This window comes from Crotalus tigris, unplaced genomic scaffold (genome assembly GCF_016545835.1).
Source record: "Crotalus tigris isolate CLP2741 ecotype Arizona unplaced genomic scaffold, ASM1654583v1 scf7180000019753.2282721675:598951, whole genome shotgun sequence".
NCBI classification, from domain to species: Eukaryota; Metazoa; Chordata; class Lepidosauria; order Squamata; family Viperidae; genus Crotalus; species Crotalus tigris.
The window spans coordinates 439276-456594 of record NW_024097693.1 but is presented as its reverse complement, the minus strand read 5'-3'; the positions used below and the strand labels follow the sequence as shown (position 1 = coordinate 456594).

The window sequence follows — 17319 nt, the reverse complement described above, 5'->3', positions numbered from 1 at the left end:
TCCAAGGGTCCCCAACCTGTGGGCTATGGCCCGGTAGTGAGCTATGGCTGGCTGGCCACCGGGTTGCGGGACAGGCTGGCCAGTGTGCGCATGTGTGTGTGCACACCCCCTCATTTGCATTAGCAGAGCAGCCAGGCGCGAAAACAGGCCAGTGCCACTGCGCCTCGGGGCATGAAAACAGGCCACTGCTGTGCCTCGGGATGTAGAAACAGATCACTGCCCTGCCGCAGGGTGCAGAAACAAGGCACTGTGCCTCGCAAAAACGGGCAAGGCTAGTATCACACGGCCGCTAGCCCTGCCCATTTGCAGTGCACCCGTGCTCACGCCCCTTTGCGCGTGCATGCACACACAGGCATGTAAATTGCTTCCCTCTCCCTTTTCCTTAGGTCCAGCAACCGACAAAGGTTGGCGACCTCTGTTCTAGTCCAACATCCTGCTGAAGCAGGAGACCCAACACCACTGCAGACAAATGGCTGTCCAATCTCTTCTTAAAAACCTTCAGTGATGGAGCACCCACAACTTCTGTAACAAGCCCTTGCACGTTGTCCCTCAAGTCGAGGTCACCTCCTGTTTGGATGACCATAATTGCTGCAAAGTGTTTTATAGGGGACTGCCCTCCGAATCTGCTCAGAAGCTTCAACTGGTCCAGAATGCAGTGGTTTGTCTCTGTGTGAATTCCGATTCAAGAACTGTTTAACAGATTGTTTGTAGTTGCTGGTGCTGGTTCTCAATTTCAAAAACCGTTATTGTTTAGGACCTACGTACACTATCTATGCAGCAACTTATTCCAGCGATTTTTGCCTATCCATCCAGAGCTAGAAAAGGCCTTTACCTGGCTCCTGTAGCTCACCAGGAGTAATCTGTTGGGATCCTGCAACTGGGCCTCCTTTAACACTGCCCTTATGCTTTGAAACTGTTTCTCAGTTTTAGCTAAACAGCTAGGCTGGCACAGAGTTGTTGTTAAGAAACATTGGAGAATCGTGTGCTATGTCCATCTTTCAAAGCTCTTGGAGGAAAGACAATTTATCAAGCTAACAAGTGGTAGATTTTCCCGCAAGATTTGTGAGTAGAATAGCGACACCCCACTGCATTCAACATCTGTCGGGTTCCTTCATGAATTTAACCACTCTCTTATTTTTTTTTTCTTACCTAGAAAAAGGTTTTTGTTCTGTTTTGTTTGAAGCTGCAGGTTGCCATCTCTAGTTAATAGGGGTGGTGGTCAATTTTAATTCCCTGCAATTGCACCTGCAGCCTAAGAGTAGAAGTGGACAGAACTAAAAGGGAAGAATATCTGGGATGGGCCACTCTACAAACTCTCCATTATGTCGCAACATTACAAAGGCTGGTTCAGTTGGAAGTCCTGTTTAGAGAGGATGGAACAATACAAAGTAAACATAACACCCAGGTGTGCAAATTTGGATTGAAGGTGGAGTCTTTATTTCATGCTTCCTTGGATGACGAACAAAATCAATAATACAAAAAAAAAAAGTGATTCCCCATAAAGAGCTAATACAGAGAAAAAAGTAAAAAACTGTTCAATTCTTAGTGACTCCATGGACACGTTGATGTATCTTTTATAGAAACAGAATACTTTTTACCAAGAAGTATTTTCCAGTTCAGGTTATCTCCAGGGGTTTCTGGTGATATGTTATCCAATGTTGTTTCTTAGCTTTTCAAGATCATGTATGTGTGGATGTGGGTGTACACGTGAACATATTTACTCCTGGCAAAATGTGACTGGGTTGGGAGCTGTTCCCAAACACTAAAGGAAAGTGATTAGTTTATTGTACTCACTAAAAGCTGTTACCATAATAGAGAGGATGGGCTGCAATTAAATTCTCATATACCTTCGTGGGCTTGCAAAAAACTTAAGATCAAGATAAAATTTACAGTAATTTCTGAAAGCAGATGGCCTGGTCTCTCCTACCACTTAAAAGGAAATTCTTCTTATCTTGGTTTCTCATTTTTACCAATATGTCAGATTTGGTTTATTACGTTTGAAGATTTTTTTGTGATTGTTTCCATTTTTTAAAATGAGCTTTAGGCCGTTCAGATCTGTTTTATTCTTTTGGAGTTTTGTTAGGTAAGAATGAGTGGATTGGGATGGCAAGATAGTAATAGTAATAGTAATAAAGTTGAAAGGGACCTTGGAGGTCATCAAGTCCAACCCCTCAGGCGTGAAACCCTATACTGATAAATAAGCCCAGGAGGACATCTAGTGGGAAAAAACAAGAAATAAAAAGAAAGTAATAGTAGTAAAGTTGGAAGGGACCTTGGAGGTCATCTAGTCCAACCCCCTGCTTGGGCAGGAAACCCTACACCATTTCGGACAAATGGCTGTCCAGTCTCTTCTTAAAAACTTCCAGTGTTGGAGCATTCACCACTTCTGGAGGCAGGTTGTTCCACTGGTTAATTGTTCTCACTGCCAGGAAATTTCTCCTTAGTTCTAGGTTGCTTCTCTCTTTGATTAGTTTCCATCCGTGGCTTCTTGTCCTGCCTTCAGGCACTTTGGAGAATAGTTTGATTCCCTTTTCTTTGTGGCAACCCCTGAGATATTGGAACACTGTTATCCTGTCCCCCCTCGTCCTTCTCTTCATTAAACTAGACATTCCCAATCCCAGCAACCGTTCCTTATATGTTTTAGCCTCCAGTCCCCTAATCATCTTTGTTGCTCTTCTCTGTACTCTTTCTAGAGTCTCAACAACTTTTTTACATCGTGGTGACCAAAACTGGATGCAGTATTCCAAGTGTGGCTTTACCAAGGCATTGTAAAGTGGTATTAATACTTCACGTGATCTTGATTCTATGTAATGTAATGACCAAATTTGTAATATTTGTTACTGCAAGTTAATATTTTTGAATAGGATGGCATTCATTAAGGGTAAGTTTTGTTTGTAAAAATTAATACAGTTGGGCTTTAATAATAAAGATGAGTTTGATCTTGAAAGGTATATGTGTTGTAAAAGTTAACTTTTAAATTTTGTCCTCTGACTTGTTCAGTAATTTTATATATATATATATATATATATATATATATATATATATATATATATATATATATATATATATATATATATTAGAAAACCCCTTGGCTATTTTGTACATTTAAAAAAACTATTCATGATAGACAATGAAATGGGCTGAGATATCAGAGTTGCCAGCAGCTGCGGTGTACCACCATGTGCTTGTTGATTGTGTTACTCAGCTCTCCTTTGTAATGAAAATGACCTTGTTAATTTAGCCTCTCCATGTGATGTTTTCCAGATGGTTGAACATTAAGCCACATTATTTTTGTCAACATGATTGCAATCCAGGCACTTGGCACCCAGCTTGTGATTATGGTGTGAGAGTGAGCCAGAAAGCTGGCAGAGAAGCTCTCAGGAAATCGCAAGCCACAGTCACATGAGGTCCTCACTTAGCAATCTGCTTGATCCTCACTTAATAAGGGCAACTGCTAGAACAGCCATGGCTAAGTGACGTGGTCATGTGATATCACACTTAGTGTAATTCTGGTCCCAATTGCTGTCGTAAATTAAGGACTGCTTGTCACAGAGGTGCTTTTTCAAAAGGCAACTGGACTTTCTTAGTTTTTCCTTGAAGAAGTTTCGCTTTTCATTCAAGAAGCTTATTTATTTATTTATGAGACTTATATACCGCTTTAAGTGCAAGCACTCTCTAAGCGGTGTACACCAGTAAGCAATGTATATATATATTTACATTGCCCCCAACAATCTGAGTCCTCATTTTACCTACCTCGGAAGGATGGAAGGCTGAGTCAACCTTGAGCCGGTGAGATTTGAACCGCTGACCTGCTGAACACAGTCAGCTAAAGTGGCCTGCAGTACTGCACTCTAACTGCTGCACCACCTCGGCTCTTCTTAAGTTCTGACTGAATGATGGAGGATGGAAGGATTTCATCCTCCATCCTTCCATCCTCCACCATTCATTCATTCATTCATTCCTTTGGGACAACCATGACCTGGATGACTGAGAATCTTCATAGACAATAAGGACTACTTGTAATGCTTTTCCCACATTGAGCAATGCTAAAGTCAAAGGCAAAATAAGTACAGTCTATCTTTAACCATTTACTATTCTAATCATGCACTGCTCAGAGTCTTAGTGGAATACAGCAGAAAAGAAAATATGATGGGACAGATTCTCCTCATACTAGATGGCCAGATGTCAAGTATGAGTTTTCTGAAGGATTGCTAATACATTGTGGGTTCAAACTCACTCAGAAGGGGTGCAAGTTGTTGATTTCAATGGCTGCAGAGCCAAAACATGTCAGCCTTGCTCTCAGCTCACTGAGACAGAATATAATTTATTTAACCTTAGCCATTGCAGTAGTTAACTAGAGTTTCTAGTTAGGCTTTCTGGTTCCACCTTGCTCCATAGAAGTTGGTTTCTTCTCCTATTGGAAGAGTTGACTATCCATCACAGGCCAGTATTTATGGTCAATAAGGAAGGAAAAAAGTAATCAAAGGAAAACTTGGTCTATTCCAGGATCAACCCTAAGACAGACTCTTTAGGAGGCTTAAGATTCATTCTGGATCTGGTGTCATCCCATCACTTAGAAGCTATCAGTAAAACTAGAGTTTTCTGTAAGCAAAACATATGACCAGGGAACAGACGGGAATAATGGATAAGTTGCAATTGATTCACTGCGAGCAAGACAAGAAGTAATGGGTTGGAACTAATCAAGGAGAGAACCAACTAGAAATAAGAAGAGTGAGAACAATTAGTCAATAGAACAGTTTGGCTCCCAGGGTTGTGGGAGCATAATCACTGAAGGTTTTTAAGAAATGACTGCATAACCATTTGTCCGGGAAGGAATAAGGACTCCTGCCTTGGGCAGGGGGTTGGACTAGAAGACCTCCAGAGTGCCCTCCAGACCTATGATTCTATGAATATGTTCCATTCTCATCTGCATCAATGACCCGATATCCATTCATATGAAAATAGATCCCATTGATTTAGCTGTATTTACTTCTGAACACAGCTGCCAGACTGCTAATTTCCTTGAAAAAACAAATTGCCAGAAACATTTATTTTGAATTTATTTTTTTTTTAAATATAGCAATGAAAATGGCAGATGGCAGGCATTGTCTTACAAGAGGCATTCCATTACACTGTCACGCACATAAGGGTGCCTCCTAGATGGGAATCACACCTCATCAGAAAATATATATATATATTTGTTCTTCAGTATGATGATTGTAGCCTTACCTCTGTGATTGGAAGCTTAATTACTTAAACCAATTAATCTAGTCCAATCTTAACTAAGCCTTTTCAAAGCGCTAGATCAAAAGCCCGTTAAACTCAACAATGTCTACATCGCGGGGGTTCCTTTACTCACGTAACATCCTTAACACCAAGATTCATTTCTATTCTTATTTAGGATATGCATTAATTAGATACATTAAATGGGCACCAGCAAATGCTGAAGCCAAAACTTCTTGGATTTATGCCTTCTTTGGTGGAATTCAGTGGGAGATTCCCCCCCCCCATTTGAGCAGAAAGGACATTAACAAGTTGGGATCATTAGAGGGATCTTTCCAGTAGGAACCAAAGGACACTGGGCAGAAGGATAGCAAAAGTTAGGCGGCTGGAAATCTGGCTGGCACCATTTTGAGCGTCCTCAAGTTGGACATCTACAAGTTTATAACTTGTATCTTTAAAGACCCAGGTGGTATCTTTTTTAAAGATGTCGTTTTCAATAGCGCATCCTCTGGCAATGAAGTCTTTTGCTTTAGCTGTACCTGTGAAAGCAAAGGATATGGGGGGGGGTAGAATTAGTATGTTTTTCTCCCAGGAGCAATGCTGAATTTGGCTCAACTGTGCCTCCCTTCCCTCCCCTGCTGTTTTTACTAGAGATATGAGAATCTGCTCCCCCCCCCCTTGGCAGGCAATTTCTGAGATCCTGACCTGTTTGATCTGGCACATATCTAAATCAATGAACTGATAGTAAAACCAACTTCCACACATTTTATCTGTGCCATAGTAGCGCAGTGGTTAGAATGCAGTTGTTGTTGTTGTTAATTGCAAAGTTGTGTCTGACCCATTGTGACCCCATGGACAACGTTCCTCCAGGCCTTCCTGTCCTCTACCATCTTCTAGAGTCCATTTAAGTTCAGGTCTACTGCTTCAGTGACTCCATCCAGTCCCCTTCTTCTATTGCCCTCAATCTTTCCCAGCATTAGGCCCTTCTCCAGTGAGTCCTTCCTTCTCATTAGGTGGCCAAAGTACTTGAGTTTCAACTTCAGGATCTGGCCTTCTAAAGAGCAGTTGGGGTTGATCTCCTCTAGGACTGACCGGTTGGATCGCCTTGCAGTCCAGGGGACTCGCAGGAATCTTCTCCAGCACCATAGTTCAAAGGCCTCCATTCTTTGGCGCTCAGCCTTTCTTATGGTCCAACTTTTTGAATGCAGTATTGCAGGCTAATTCTGCCCACTGCCAACAGTTCAATTCCGACTAGCTGAAGGTTGGGCTCAGCCTGCCATTCTTCGGAGGTTGGTAAAAGAAGGACCCAGATTGTTGGGTCGGCCAACAGGCTGACTCTGTAAACTGCTTAGAGAGGGCTGTAAAGCACTGTGAAGTGGTATATAAGTCTAAATGCTATTGCTATGGTTATTGTGTGGCTTCCTACCGGATTACGGGTAGTCCTACGGACACACAGCAGTTCATTTAGCGCCTGTTCAAAGTTACAAGGGCACTGAAAAAAATGACTTATGACTGTTTTTCATACTTATGACCTTTGCAGTGTCCCCGTGGTCATGTGATCAAAATTCAGACGCTTGGTAACTGACTCATGTTTATGTCGGTTGCAGCGTCCCGGGGTCATGTGATCCCCTTTTGCGACCTTTTGTCAAGTAAAGCCCATGGGAGAAGAAGCCACATTCCCTTCACAATCGTGGGACTGATTTATCAACTGCGGTAATTCACTGAACGACCGTGGCAAGAAAGGTTGTAAAATGGGGCAAAACTCCCTTAGCAAATTTCTCACTTGGCAACAGAAATTGTGGTAGTAAGTCGAGGACTCCCTGTAATTGGTGTCTGGAAATAATAGGCTTGCAGTGGGTATGTGCCACAAGAGCTGGAACGGTGCCGTATGGAAGAGAGTGGAGGTTGGAGTTTTGCATAGGATTTTTTGTGTACTGCCCATCACAGAATGGCAGAAAACTCTCCGAATTTCCTCTTCCTTCCTTCCTTCCTTCCTTCCTTCCTTCCTTCCTTCCTTCCTTCCTTCCTTCCTTCCCTCCCTCCCTTCCCTTCCTTCCCTCCCCCTTTCCTTTCCTTTCCTTTCCTTTCCTTTCCTTTCCTTCCCTCCCCTTCCTTCCTCCCCTCCCCTCCCTTCCCTTCCCTTCCCTCCCCTTCCTTTCCTTTCCTCCTTCCCTTCCCTTCCCTCCCCTTCCTTCCTTCCTCCCCTCCCCTCCCCTACATTTCCTTTCCTTTCCTTCCTCCTTTCCTTTCCTTCCCTCCCCTTCCTTCCTCTCCTCCCCTCCCCTCCCTTCCCCCTTCCCTTTCCTTTCCTTTCCTTTCCCTTTCCTTCCTTCCTCCCCTCCCCTCCCCTCCCTTCCCTTCCCTTCTCTTCCCTTCATTTCCTTTCCTCCTTCCCTTCCCTTCCCTCTCCTTCCCTCCCCTCCCCTACCTTCCCTTCCCTTCCTCCCTTCCTTTCCTTTCCTTTCCTTTCCTTCCCTTCCCTTCCCTTCCCTTCATCCCTTCCCTTCCCTTCCCTTCCCTTCTTTTCTTTTCTTTTCCTTTCCATTCCTTCCTCTTCCTCTTCTTTTCCTTTCCTCCTTCCCTTCCCTTCTTCCCCTCCCATCCCCTCCCTCCCCTTCCCTTCCCCTTCCCCTTCCCTTCCCTTTCCCTCTCCCCTGAAAGCTATAAGAACAAGGGTTAAGATTTCCAGAAGGTCCTCCCTCTTCAGATTACCTTAATAGCAACAAGGACTTCGACTTGGCTTCTGATGTTTTTTCACCCACCTGATGACGTGCTTAGACTAAGGGAACCTTTCTCCCAGAGGTAGCCCTCAGCTTACCACCATTCACTCAGAGATCATTCAAAGTTACAACAGGCACTGGAAAAAAGTGACTTAACTGCTGTCACAGCAGCTCCCTCGTTCACATGATCCACGATTTGGAAGCTTGACAACTGGCATGTATTTATGACAGTTGCAGTGTCCTGGGGGAAAGTCAGTGGGGGAAGCCTGGTTCACTTAAAGGGCCATTTGATTCACTTAACAACTGCAGTGAATCACTTAACAGCCATGGCAAAAACAGTCGTAACACCAGGCACGCCTCATTTAACAACCAATTTGCTTAGCCACAGAAATTGTAGACTCCGCTGTGGTTGTAAGTTGTGGACTCCCGTGTGAGACTGTAGGAAGCCAACAGTGTACAGCTTTTGGAATGAGAGTCTGAATGAAAATGTAATGAATCTGCGTCATGTTTCTGATTTACCTTGTGTGATTGTCCCGGTGATATTGAAGCATTTCTTCTGGAGATTGTTGCATTTCATTTGTTTACCATCACATTCTTTCTTATCGAGAGCAAAGCACGAAGGGCAAACGAGGTTACCGCTGGGAATAGTCTTGCTAAGATCTGGAACAGTTAAAATATCAATAAGTTAGCACCAAGCTGAACCTTCGCCCCTATTTCCATGAGCGAAATTATCCCAGGGGTATTTGGGAGGGGAAACCTTATCCAGTGCAGAGGTGGGGTCCAGGTAGAGGTTGTGAGCAGCAAACTGCCCCTCCAAAGCCTGTGTGCCTCTTCTCTCTACATTATCTCATCCCTTCACATTACCATGGCAATGTGGGAAAATACCCCAGACTGGTACAATGAGCTCACCTGCCTGATATCAGCTAGCTTACACCAACAGGATGTTACAGCCAACTGCTCCCTGTTTTGGGCCTCTGGCTTTCTATCCTTAAGGATTGGTAAGGAGTTTAACCAATGAAATGCTATTGCTACGCTATTGCCATGTTAAACTTTTGCTGCTTGGAAAACTGTATAAAAAGAATAAACGCTGCGAAGGCAGCCAGCCATATTTGCAATGATTGAGCACTGATTACTACAATCCAGTTCTGTCAGATACCAAAATTTGTATTTGATTTGGTCTGATCTGATTCCCTGCATGATGAACGGCACGTTTCTGAAGCAGCAGCTAGAGGTGTGACTCCTGGTTTCAATTTAATGGACATTGAGGTCTACTTAGCTGAGGTTTAGACATTTTAATGGACAAATTAGACATTCAAGCCTAATTTGTCAAGCCTTATTTACCTTGTTTACCTGCTGCCTTATAAACACAGTCACCCAAGTATGTAGCAAGAATTCCATCCAGAGGGTTTGCTATTAAAATGGGAGCAGGCTGAAATGGGAATCGGGGAAACTAAACATAAAAATAAAAGCAGATTTAAAAAAAAACAAAACACAAAGGTGCCACCTACTTGTAATGAGATTTTTATTGCATAGATTGCCTTCACAGCATGTAATGTTGCTCCCCAGATAAAAATCCTGCTCGGATGACATGAAGACAAACCCTTGTTTGCACAAATTGGTCTTCGATTTGTCATCCTGGCAGCCTCTAATTGTTGTTGTAAGTGATTTGTCTTTCTCTGCAGAGAAAGGGAAGGAAAAAAAATTGTGTGACAAAGGAGCTGAAAAGACAACCATGGGCATTTGTTAAAAGCACTTCTCCATAGTCCCAAAGGTGCTTTTCAAAGGGCAACTGGACTTTTTTGTTGTTGTTTTTTCTTTGAAAACGTTTCTCGAAAAAGCTTCTTGGAGGAGAAGAGAAACGTTTTTAAGGGGAAAAAAAGCCGAGAAAGTCCAATTGCCTTTTGAAAAGCTCCTTCGGTTTGGGTTACTCGAATCTTAAATACTATGGATGTTAAAGGTTAAATTGGAATACCATAATTAAAAATTAGGTAAAACTTAATGTAAAAAAGATGCTGGGATTCTAGAAAGAGTACAGAGAAGAGCAACAAAGATGATTAGCGGACTGGAGGCTAAAACTTACAAGGAACGGTTGCTGGAATTGGGTATGTATAGTTTAATGAAGAGAAGGATGAGGGGGGGGGGGACATGATAGCAGTGTTCCAGTATCTCAGGGGATGCCCCAAAGAAGAGGGAGTCAAGCTATTTTCCAAAGCACCTGAAGGCCAGACAAGAAGCAATGGAGGGAAACTAATCAAGGAGAGAAGCAACCTAGAACTAAGGAGAAACTTCCTGACGGTTAGAACAATTAACCAATGGAACCACCTGCCTCCAGAAGCAGTGAATGCTCCAACACTGGGAGTTTTTAAGAAGAGACTGGACAGCCATTTGTTTGTTTCCTACCTGAGCAGGGGGTTGGACTAGATGACTTCCAAGGTCCCTTCCAACTTTATTATTATTATTATTATTATTATTATTATTATTATTATTATTATTATTATTATCATCATCATCATCATCATCATCATTATCATTACTACTACTACTACTATCATTATTATTATTATTAAAAAGAGGATATGGATATGTATAAGCAAAAGATATATTGATAAATGTCTCAACTGAGCTTGTTATAATTAGAAATTTACTTGTTTAAAATATGATGTAGTAAATGTTAAAGGAAATAGAGAAGGAATTTTTGATGATGTCACCTGACATACGTACTAAAGATTTTGTTATCGAATTATTGATTACCCAGTCACCACGCTGCTTTCTAAATACTTAAATGGAAAACTGGAAAACCAATAAAATTTGTTATATATATATATATAAAAGAAAAGCTCCTTTGGGACCTGGATGATTGAGAAGCTTCATGGACGCTTCTCAGGAAACTCCAGGTGTGGGGTTAGGAAGGATCCTGTGCCTTCACCTTTTACATCTACAGCGATAAGGATGATTTTTTTCCCCAACAACTAGACCTGGTGTATATTTTTACAATCTCCTGGCATTGTGGAAAGATACGTTCAAGGACTTTCTCGGCCACGTTTTCCCTGCCATGTTGCTTAATCACCATCTCTACTTTTTTTTTTTCCCCCTTAAAGCTGAGACATCAGCCAAGGGCATTTAAAAAGTTGTTTGAACAGCTAATTAAGTTGATGCGAGCACTCCAGTTTTAAATGAACAGAGACTGCAATAGGGCTCATGGGGGGGGGGGGAGAGAATGCATAAAGAAAAATATCAATGAAATGGTGACTTTTAAAGGAGACTCCCAAATGCAGGCATTGCCATGGGGCAGAATTCTTACTTGTTTCTTTGGCTTTTTGGGGGGGATTGTATGAGAACGGCAGCGTGGCTTTTCTGCAAAGAGAAGCAGGGCAGCCTTCCTTGTTTTGATAACTGTTAGTTCTTTTACTAAGCCAAAATGAGACTTTTCCAGGAGATTGTCCAGTGGCCAGGCTGATGTGGATGCAGGAAAATTTGTCTCTAGCCCTGTTTTTCTCAGAAGTGAGTTGGTGTTGGGCACTGATCTTCTCCTCTCCTTCTTCTCTCTTCCTTTCCTTCTCTCTTCCTTTCCTTCTCACTTCCTTTTCCTTCCTTCCTTCCTTCCTTCCTTTCCTTTTCTCTCCCTCTCCTCTCCTCCCTCTCCCTCTCCCTCTCCCTTTTCCTTCCTTCCCTTCCCTTCCCTTTCTTTTCCTTTCCTTTCCTTTCCTCCTTTCCTCTCCTTTCCTTTCCCCTTCCTTCCCTGCCCTTTCCTTTCCTCCCTCCCTCTCCCTTCCCTTCCCTTCCCTTCCCTTTCCTTTCCTTTCCTTCCCTCTCCTTCTCCCTCTCCCTCTCCCTCACCCTCTCCTCTCCCTCTCCCTCTCCCTTCCCTTCCCTTTCCTTCCCTCTCCCTCTCCCTTTCCCTTTCCTTTCCTTTCCTTTCCTTTCCTTTCCTTCCCTCTCCCCTCCTTTCTTCCTCCTCCCCTCCGTCTTTCCCTCTCTTTCACTTGATAAACTTCCTAGACGAAGTCATTCAGAAAAGCAAATAGGGGGGGTCAGCATTTACCAGTAGAGATTTCCCTCTCAATTGAATAACACTTCCCCACTTCGACTGTACAAGAATCTTTCTCGCACGTTTGTCCGGAACATTCACAGTCCAGGGCATTTGCTGTATGGGATGGGTGTGGGGGGAAAAAGAATAAAATAACAATCACTTTCCATTGAAAAGCAGCACTGATTATTTATTTATTTATTTATTTATTTATTTATTTATGTATTTATTTATGCTTTCTGATCTTATTCTTTTGCCAAGAAATGGTGACCGGTGCACCCTCTCTGACCCTGTAAAGCAGTGGTTCTCAACCTGTGGGTCAGGACCCCATTTGGGGTCGAACGACCATTTCACGGGGGTCGCCAAACAATGCAGTCCGCCATTTTTTCCCCCTTTTCCTTCGCTGTGGCTACTCCCTTTTATTCTATTGGCTTTTGAAAGCCAATAGAATAGACTCTCTTGAATAGAGTCTAATTCTATTGGCTTTCAAAAGCCCATAGGAATTGTCCAGGCTGTCTCTGCCCTGCTGAGCCCGCCAAAAGTCCCATTCTGCAAACGGTGCTGCACCAGTTGAGTAGTCCTCGACTTACGACCGGTTGAGTAGTCCTCGACTTATGACCAGTTGGGGGTGTCACGGCATTAAAAAGGTTGAGAACCACTGCTGTAAAGCATGCCCTAATCATGACTTATGCATGCCCTAATCATGGCTTATGCATCAATACACTGGTCATCTATTACCCAGCTAGATAACACCATCAAGCACTTCATCGGGTTAATGAAACATCTGTAAGAAAACCACCAAACTCAAAGAACACCAAGGACACCACCTCTTTTTAATATTAATCCATCAATAATCTCCAAATACAGTGGATTACAATTTAATCACACTTTGCCTTCCGCCCACCTAGCCCAGAGGCTATGTTTCGAGTACATACTGGACTTACCTGTAGCTATCAAAGCAGCGAAAAAAAGAAGGTACTTCATTTTTTTTTTCTGGGAACGGAGAACCTTTGGTTTGCACAGGGATAAATGTTCCAACAACGAAATTCTTCGGGTTAGAAATTTATAGGAAAAAAGAGCAAGAGAGAATTAATATGGCAAATGATCAGAGGAGAACTTGGAGGCTGGCTCGTGAAACTGGTAAATCATGGGCTGGATAGTTGTGGGTTTTTTGGATACGCTCTCTAAAATTCTCTGACTAGAAAAATAAAGAGCATATTTGGCAGAAACGTTGGTTCAAAGGTGTAAAATTAGAGTGGAGGAAATAGAATTCTATTCATGATGGCTTAGAAATATTTGAGATTTCCCAGTTCTTCCTGACCGAATCTTCCCTGCCCTAAATTCTCTCTGTCATTGGGCACTTTAGTTTTGGCTGAGAGCCACAGGGAAAAGCTAAATGTGGTTAAATTTAAATTCAAATGCTGTACAAATGTAAATTTAATTAAACACATATGCTTGTCGTGGCCGACCCTGGTTGATTCCTGAAAGAGGATCAGAAGAGGTGGTTATGTGAATTGGACACCACCAAAAAACTCCTGATTTGTAGACCTGATTGGAAAGGGGGAAACTCTGGAACTTGTTTCAGGAAGCTAGAATTGTTTTACCTGGGGTTGACTCTTTGGCAGAGGAACTAGGCAAGAGTTGGAGAATTATGAGGTTGTTGAGAAAAATTGAATTTCAAACCTATAGAGCAGGGGTAGTCAACCTTGGCTCTTGGTTGGCATGCATATTTAATTTAATATTTAATTTTCGATAAGAAAGTAGATCGGGTTTTTAAATCACACATTTTAAGAAATGCTTTACTTCGAGTTTGGAAGAAGTATTATTTTAAGTTAAATTATAAAATACCTATTTGGGGGGATTCCTGGACAAGCAATTCAAGGGGTTTCTAATGGGGTGAATTTTGATAATATTTCGTATAAAGAATTACTTATTTGGTCGGGGGGGCGGGCGGCGGGGGGAGCATGGGTTGAAGGTTAAATAGCTCAGATAAGTAGAAATAGTTTTATTGTATATAATATAGATGTTTTCATTTGGAGAGAGGAATTGCTCGGGCATTTCCCCTGGACTGCATCCAGAGTGAGAAGACAGGAGGAAGGGGAGAAGTAAGTAGGAAGGTTGAAGAGAAGGAGGAGAGGGGGAGAGTGAGGAAGAAGAGGGAAAGAGGGAAGTGAGAGAAGAGGTTAGAGAGTGGATGCGGTTTGGGGGGAAATGGATGAACAATATCGAAAGTTGTGTGTATAAATTTATTTTACTCTTTATCTGAAGTATTTTTTATGAATGTAATGTAAAATTGAAAATAAAAAAATTGTTGTGCAAAAAAAAAAAAACTTGGCTCTTTTATGACTTGTGGACTTCAACTCCCAGAATTCATGAACCAGCTAAGCTGGCTCAGGAATTCTGGGAATTGAAGTCCACGAGTCATAAAAGAGCCAAGGTTGACTACCCCTGCTATAGAGGGTCCCTTTGCTGACTGCGGAATTCTGGGAGTTGAAGTCCACACTTCTTAAAATTGTTAAGGACGCTAAGCAAGGCGATCTGGGGAATTCTGGGAGTTGAAATCCGCACATCTTAAAGTTGCCTAGGTTGAGAAACATGGCCCCAGACCATTGGCTATCCAACCTTTGCTTGAAAACTCCCAATGATGGATCTACCCAAACTCCAGGAGATAGGTTATCCAACTGCTTCATAACAGTCAGAAGAATCTACCTTACCAAGTTTGAATATCCCTCTACATAGCTTCAACCTGTGACTTCTTGTCTGATTTTTGAATGCTAGAGAGAAACAAAATCTACACCCTCTTCCCTGTGGCAGCCCTTCAAGAATTGGAAGACTGCTATATTTTATGATGAACCTAAAGATTCAATAAATGCTAGGCTGCATTAACAGAGGGATAGAATCAAGATCACGTGAAGTGTTAATACCACTTTACAATGCCTTGGTAAGGCCACACTTGGAATACTGCATCCAGTTTTGGTCACCACGATGTAAAAAAGATGTTGAGATTCTAGAAAGAGTACAGAGAAAAGCAACAAAGATGATTAGGGGACTGGAGGCTAAATCATATAAGGAACGGTTGCTGGGATTGGGTATGTCTAGTTTAATGAAGAGAAGGACAGGGGGAGGCATGATAGCAGTGTTCCAATATCTCAGGGGCTGCCACAAAGAAGAGGGAGTCAAGCAATTCTCCAAGGCACCTGAAGACAGGACAAGAAGTAACGGGTGGAAACTAAGCAAGGAGAGAAGCAACCTAGAACTAAGGAGAAATTTCCTGACAGTGAGAACAATTAACCAGTGGAACAACCTGCCTCCAGAAGCGGTGAATGCTCCAACACTGGAAGTTTTTAAGAAGAGACTGGACAGCCATTTGTCCGAAATGGTATCGGGTTGCCTGCCTGAGCAGGGGGTTGGACTAGATGACCTCCAAGGTCCCTTCCAACTTTACTACTATTACTACTACTACTACTACTACTACTACTACTACTACTACTATTATTATTATTATTATTATTATTATTATTATTATTATAAATGTTATATCACCATCAATAATATTGTGTATATCTTTCTTGTTGGTTTTTTTTTTTACCCACCTACCCACTTTCACCGTATAACTGCCATTTATCAATATTTTTTTCTATTGGTGTTGCAATTTTTAAAACCTTGCTATTAATAGTTTCAAACAAATTTTTAAAGACCCCAATAAGAGGCAAAACGGATTATGTTTAACTTCTTGCATCTTCCTTCAACTCCAGTTTAGAGTAGAGGTAGAGATAATAACCTTGCATTTTGTTATAAAAAAAACTATTTTGTGCCATTATGAATTATTCAAATAGTGTCACGTTTAGTTTTAATTCTTCTCTTTAAAGTCTGGACTTTTTTTTGCACAAACATGTATATATCAGGCCCAGTGCTGGTTTTTATTTTTTATTTTTCACATAAAGCAGCAGCTGATGATCTTTTAAACAATTAACAGGCTCAGTAAGACATGTTGTTTCAGGATATCTTTAACTAGAACAAACACTCTGTGCTTTAAATGTCCACAACATGCAAATGACAAACAATACATCACAGCTAGCAGGAAGCAATTAGAATGAGCGCTAAGGTAGTAGCTGTGCCTACAGGTTGAAAAAGAGTGATGACTTTGAGGATATTAGAGATAGCTCTTTTTTCCCTGTGCAGGTGTGCCTTTTTTCCCTATGTAAATTAAAGAAAGATATGAGAGCAACAGCTGCAAGTATTATACAACTTCATGTAACATCCCAGTAGCTTCCTTCCCAAAAATGCAGAAATCTCACAAAATGGAGAAACCTTATGAGATAAATACACGAAGGAGTAAGTAAACCTGCAAATGCTTATTTCATTGCAGGGGACAAATAAAACATGCCACCTTGGGTGAGTCCACAGCTTCTGCAATCCTTCCTCAAAGAAGTCCATGGGGAAGGATGGGAAGCCCCTACTAGAAGAAAGTCAAGCTCTCTAGATACCTTCAAAATTTCCATCGGTCCCTACCAGGGCATTATCAAGTTGCTAACCTTTCCTATTTCCTGGCATCATCCATAATGGTTCCAAGAGCCAAGAATACTCAGGCCAAGGTAACAAAGAACAGAAACTGTGTTTCTCTCACCTCCCAAGAAAATCACCAAACTGTGTCTACACAACAAAGAACAGCCAAATCAAATAATTTACCTTCATAAGCATAGCGCCAATCAAAAAAATCACAGGTACAAACGGAAAAGGTTTAACACCATACATATATACAGTATATATTCCACTCTTACCTATTTGCCTTTCTCTCTGGCTCCTTGAAGACTTTCGATACGATGCTTATAGGCAAAACAAGGGCACTGTGGTTCTGGTGCCTCTTTATATTTGGATGGGCGGAGCGGATATGAGATTAAAATAAACAAGGTAACATACTGGGCAAACAAGTGATTCATTTTGAGATGTATGTCTGTTTAGCAAGCTGGCCTGGGAAATTGTTTCTTAAAAGCCAGATATAGATGACCCCAAAGGCACAGACATTGGTGAACGCACTAGCTTTTTAAGTATTAGGTAAGGCAGTTAGACACCTTATGAGGTAGATCAGGGGTCTTCAAATTTGGCCCTTTTATGACTCACGACTCCAACTCCCAGAATTCCTCAGCCAGCATACTCCTGAGGTAGATGGATTAAGGCAGTGTTTCTCAACCTTGACAATTTTAAGGTATGTGGACTTCAACTCCCAGAATTCCACAGCCAGCATTGCTGGCTGTGGAATTCTGGGAGTTGAAGTCCACATGCCTTAAAATTGTCAAGGTTGAGAAACACTGGATTAAGGTGTCAGTAGGCAATTCATCAGCGCATTGG

General features: G+C 41.9%; 1 protein-coding gene across 1 annotated transcript; it reads right to left on the bottom strand.

The window, feature by feature from the left end:
* Positions 1-5043: 5043 nt before the first annotated feature.
* LOC120317627 (phospholipase A2 inhibitor and Ly6/PLAUR domain-containing protein-like) lies at positions 5044-16874 on the bottom strand. Its single transcript, XM_039364357.1, has 6 exons — positions 16752-16874; positions 12915-13018; positions 11986-12087; positions 9452-9619; positions 8463-8603; positions 5044-5762 (listed from the first exon to the last, which is right to left on the bottom strand). Exons 2-6 carry the CDS (start codon positions 12952-12954, stop codon positions 5545-5547), a joined length of 669 nt encoding a protein of 222 aa, XP_039220291.1. The 5' UTR covers positions 12955-13018; positions 16752-16874; the 3' UTR covers positions 5044-5544.
* Between the last annotated feature and the right edge of the window lie 445 nt (positions 16875-17319).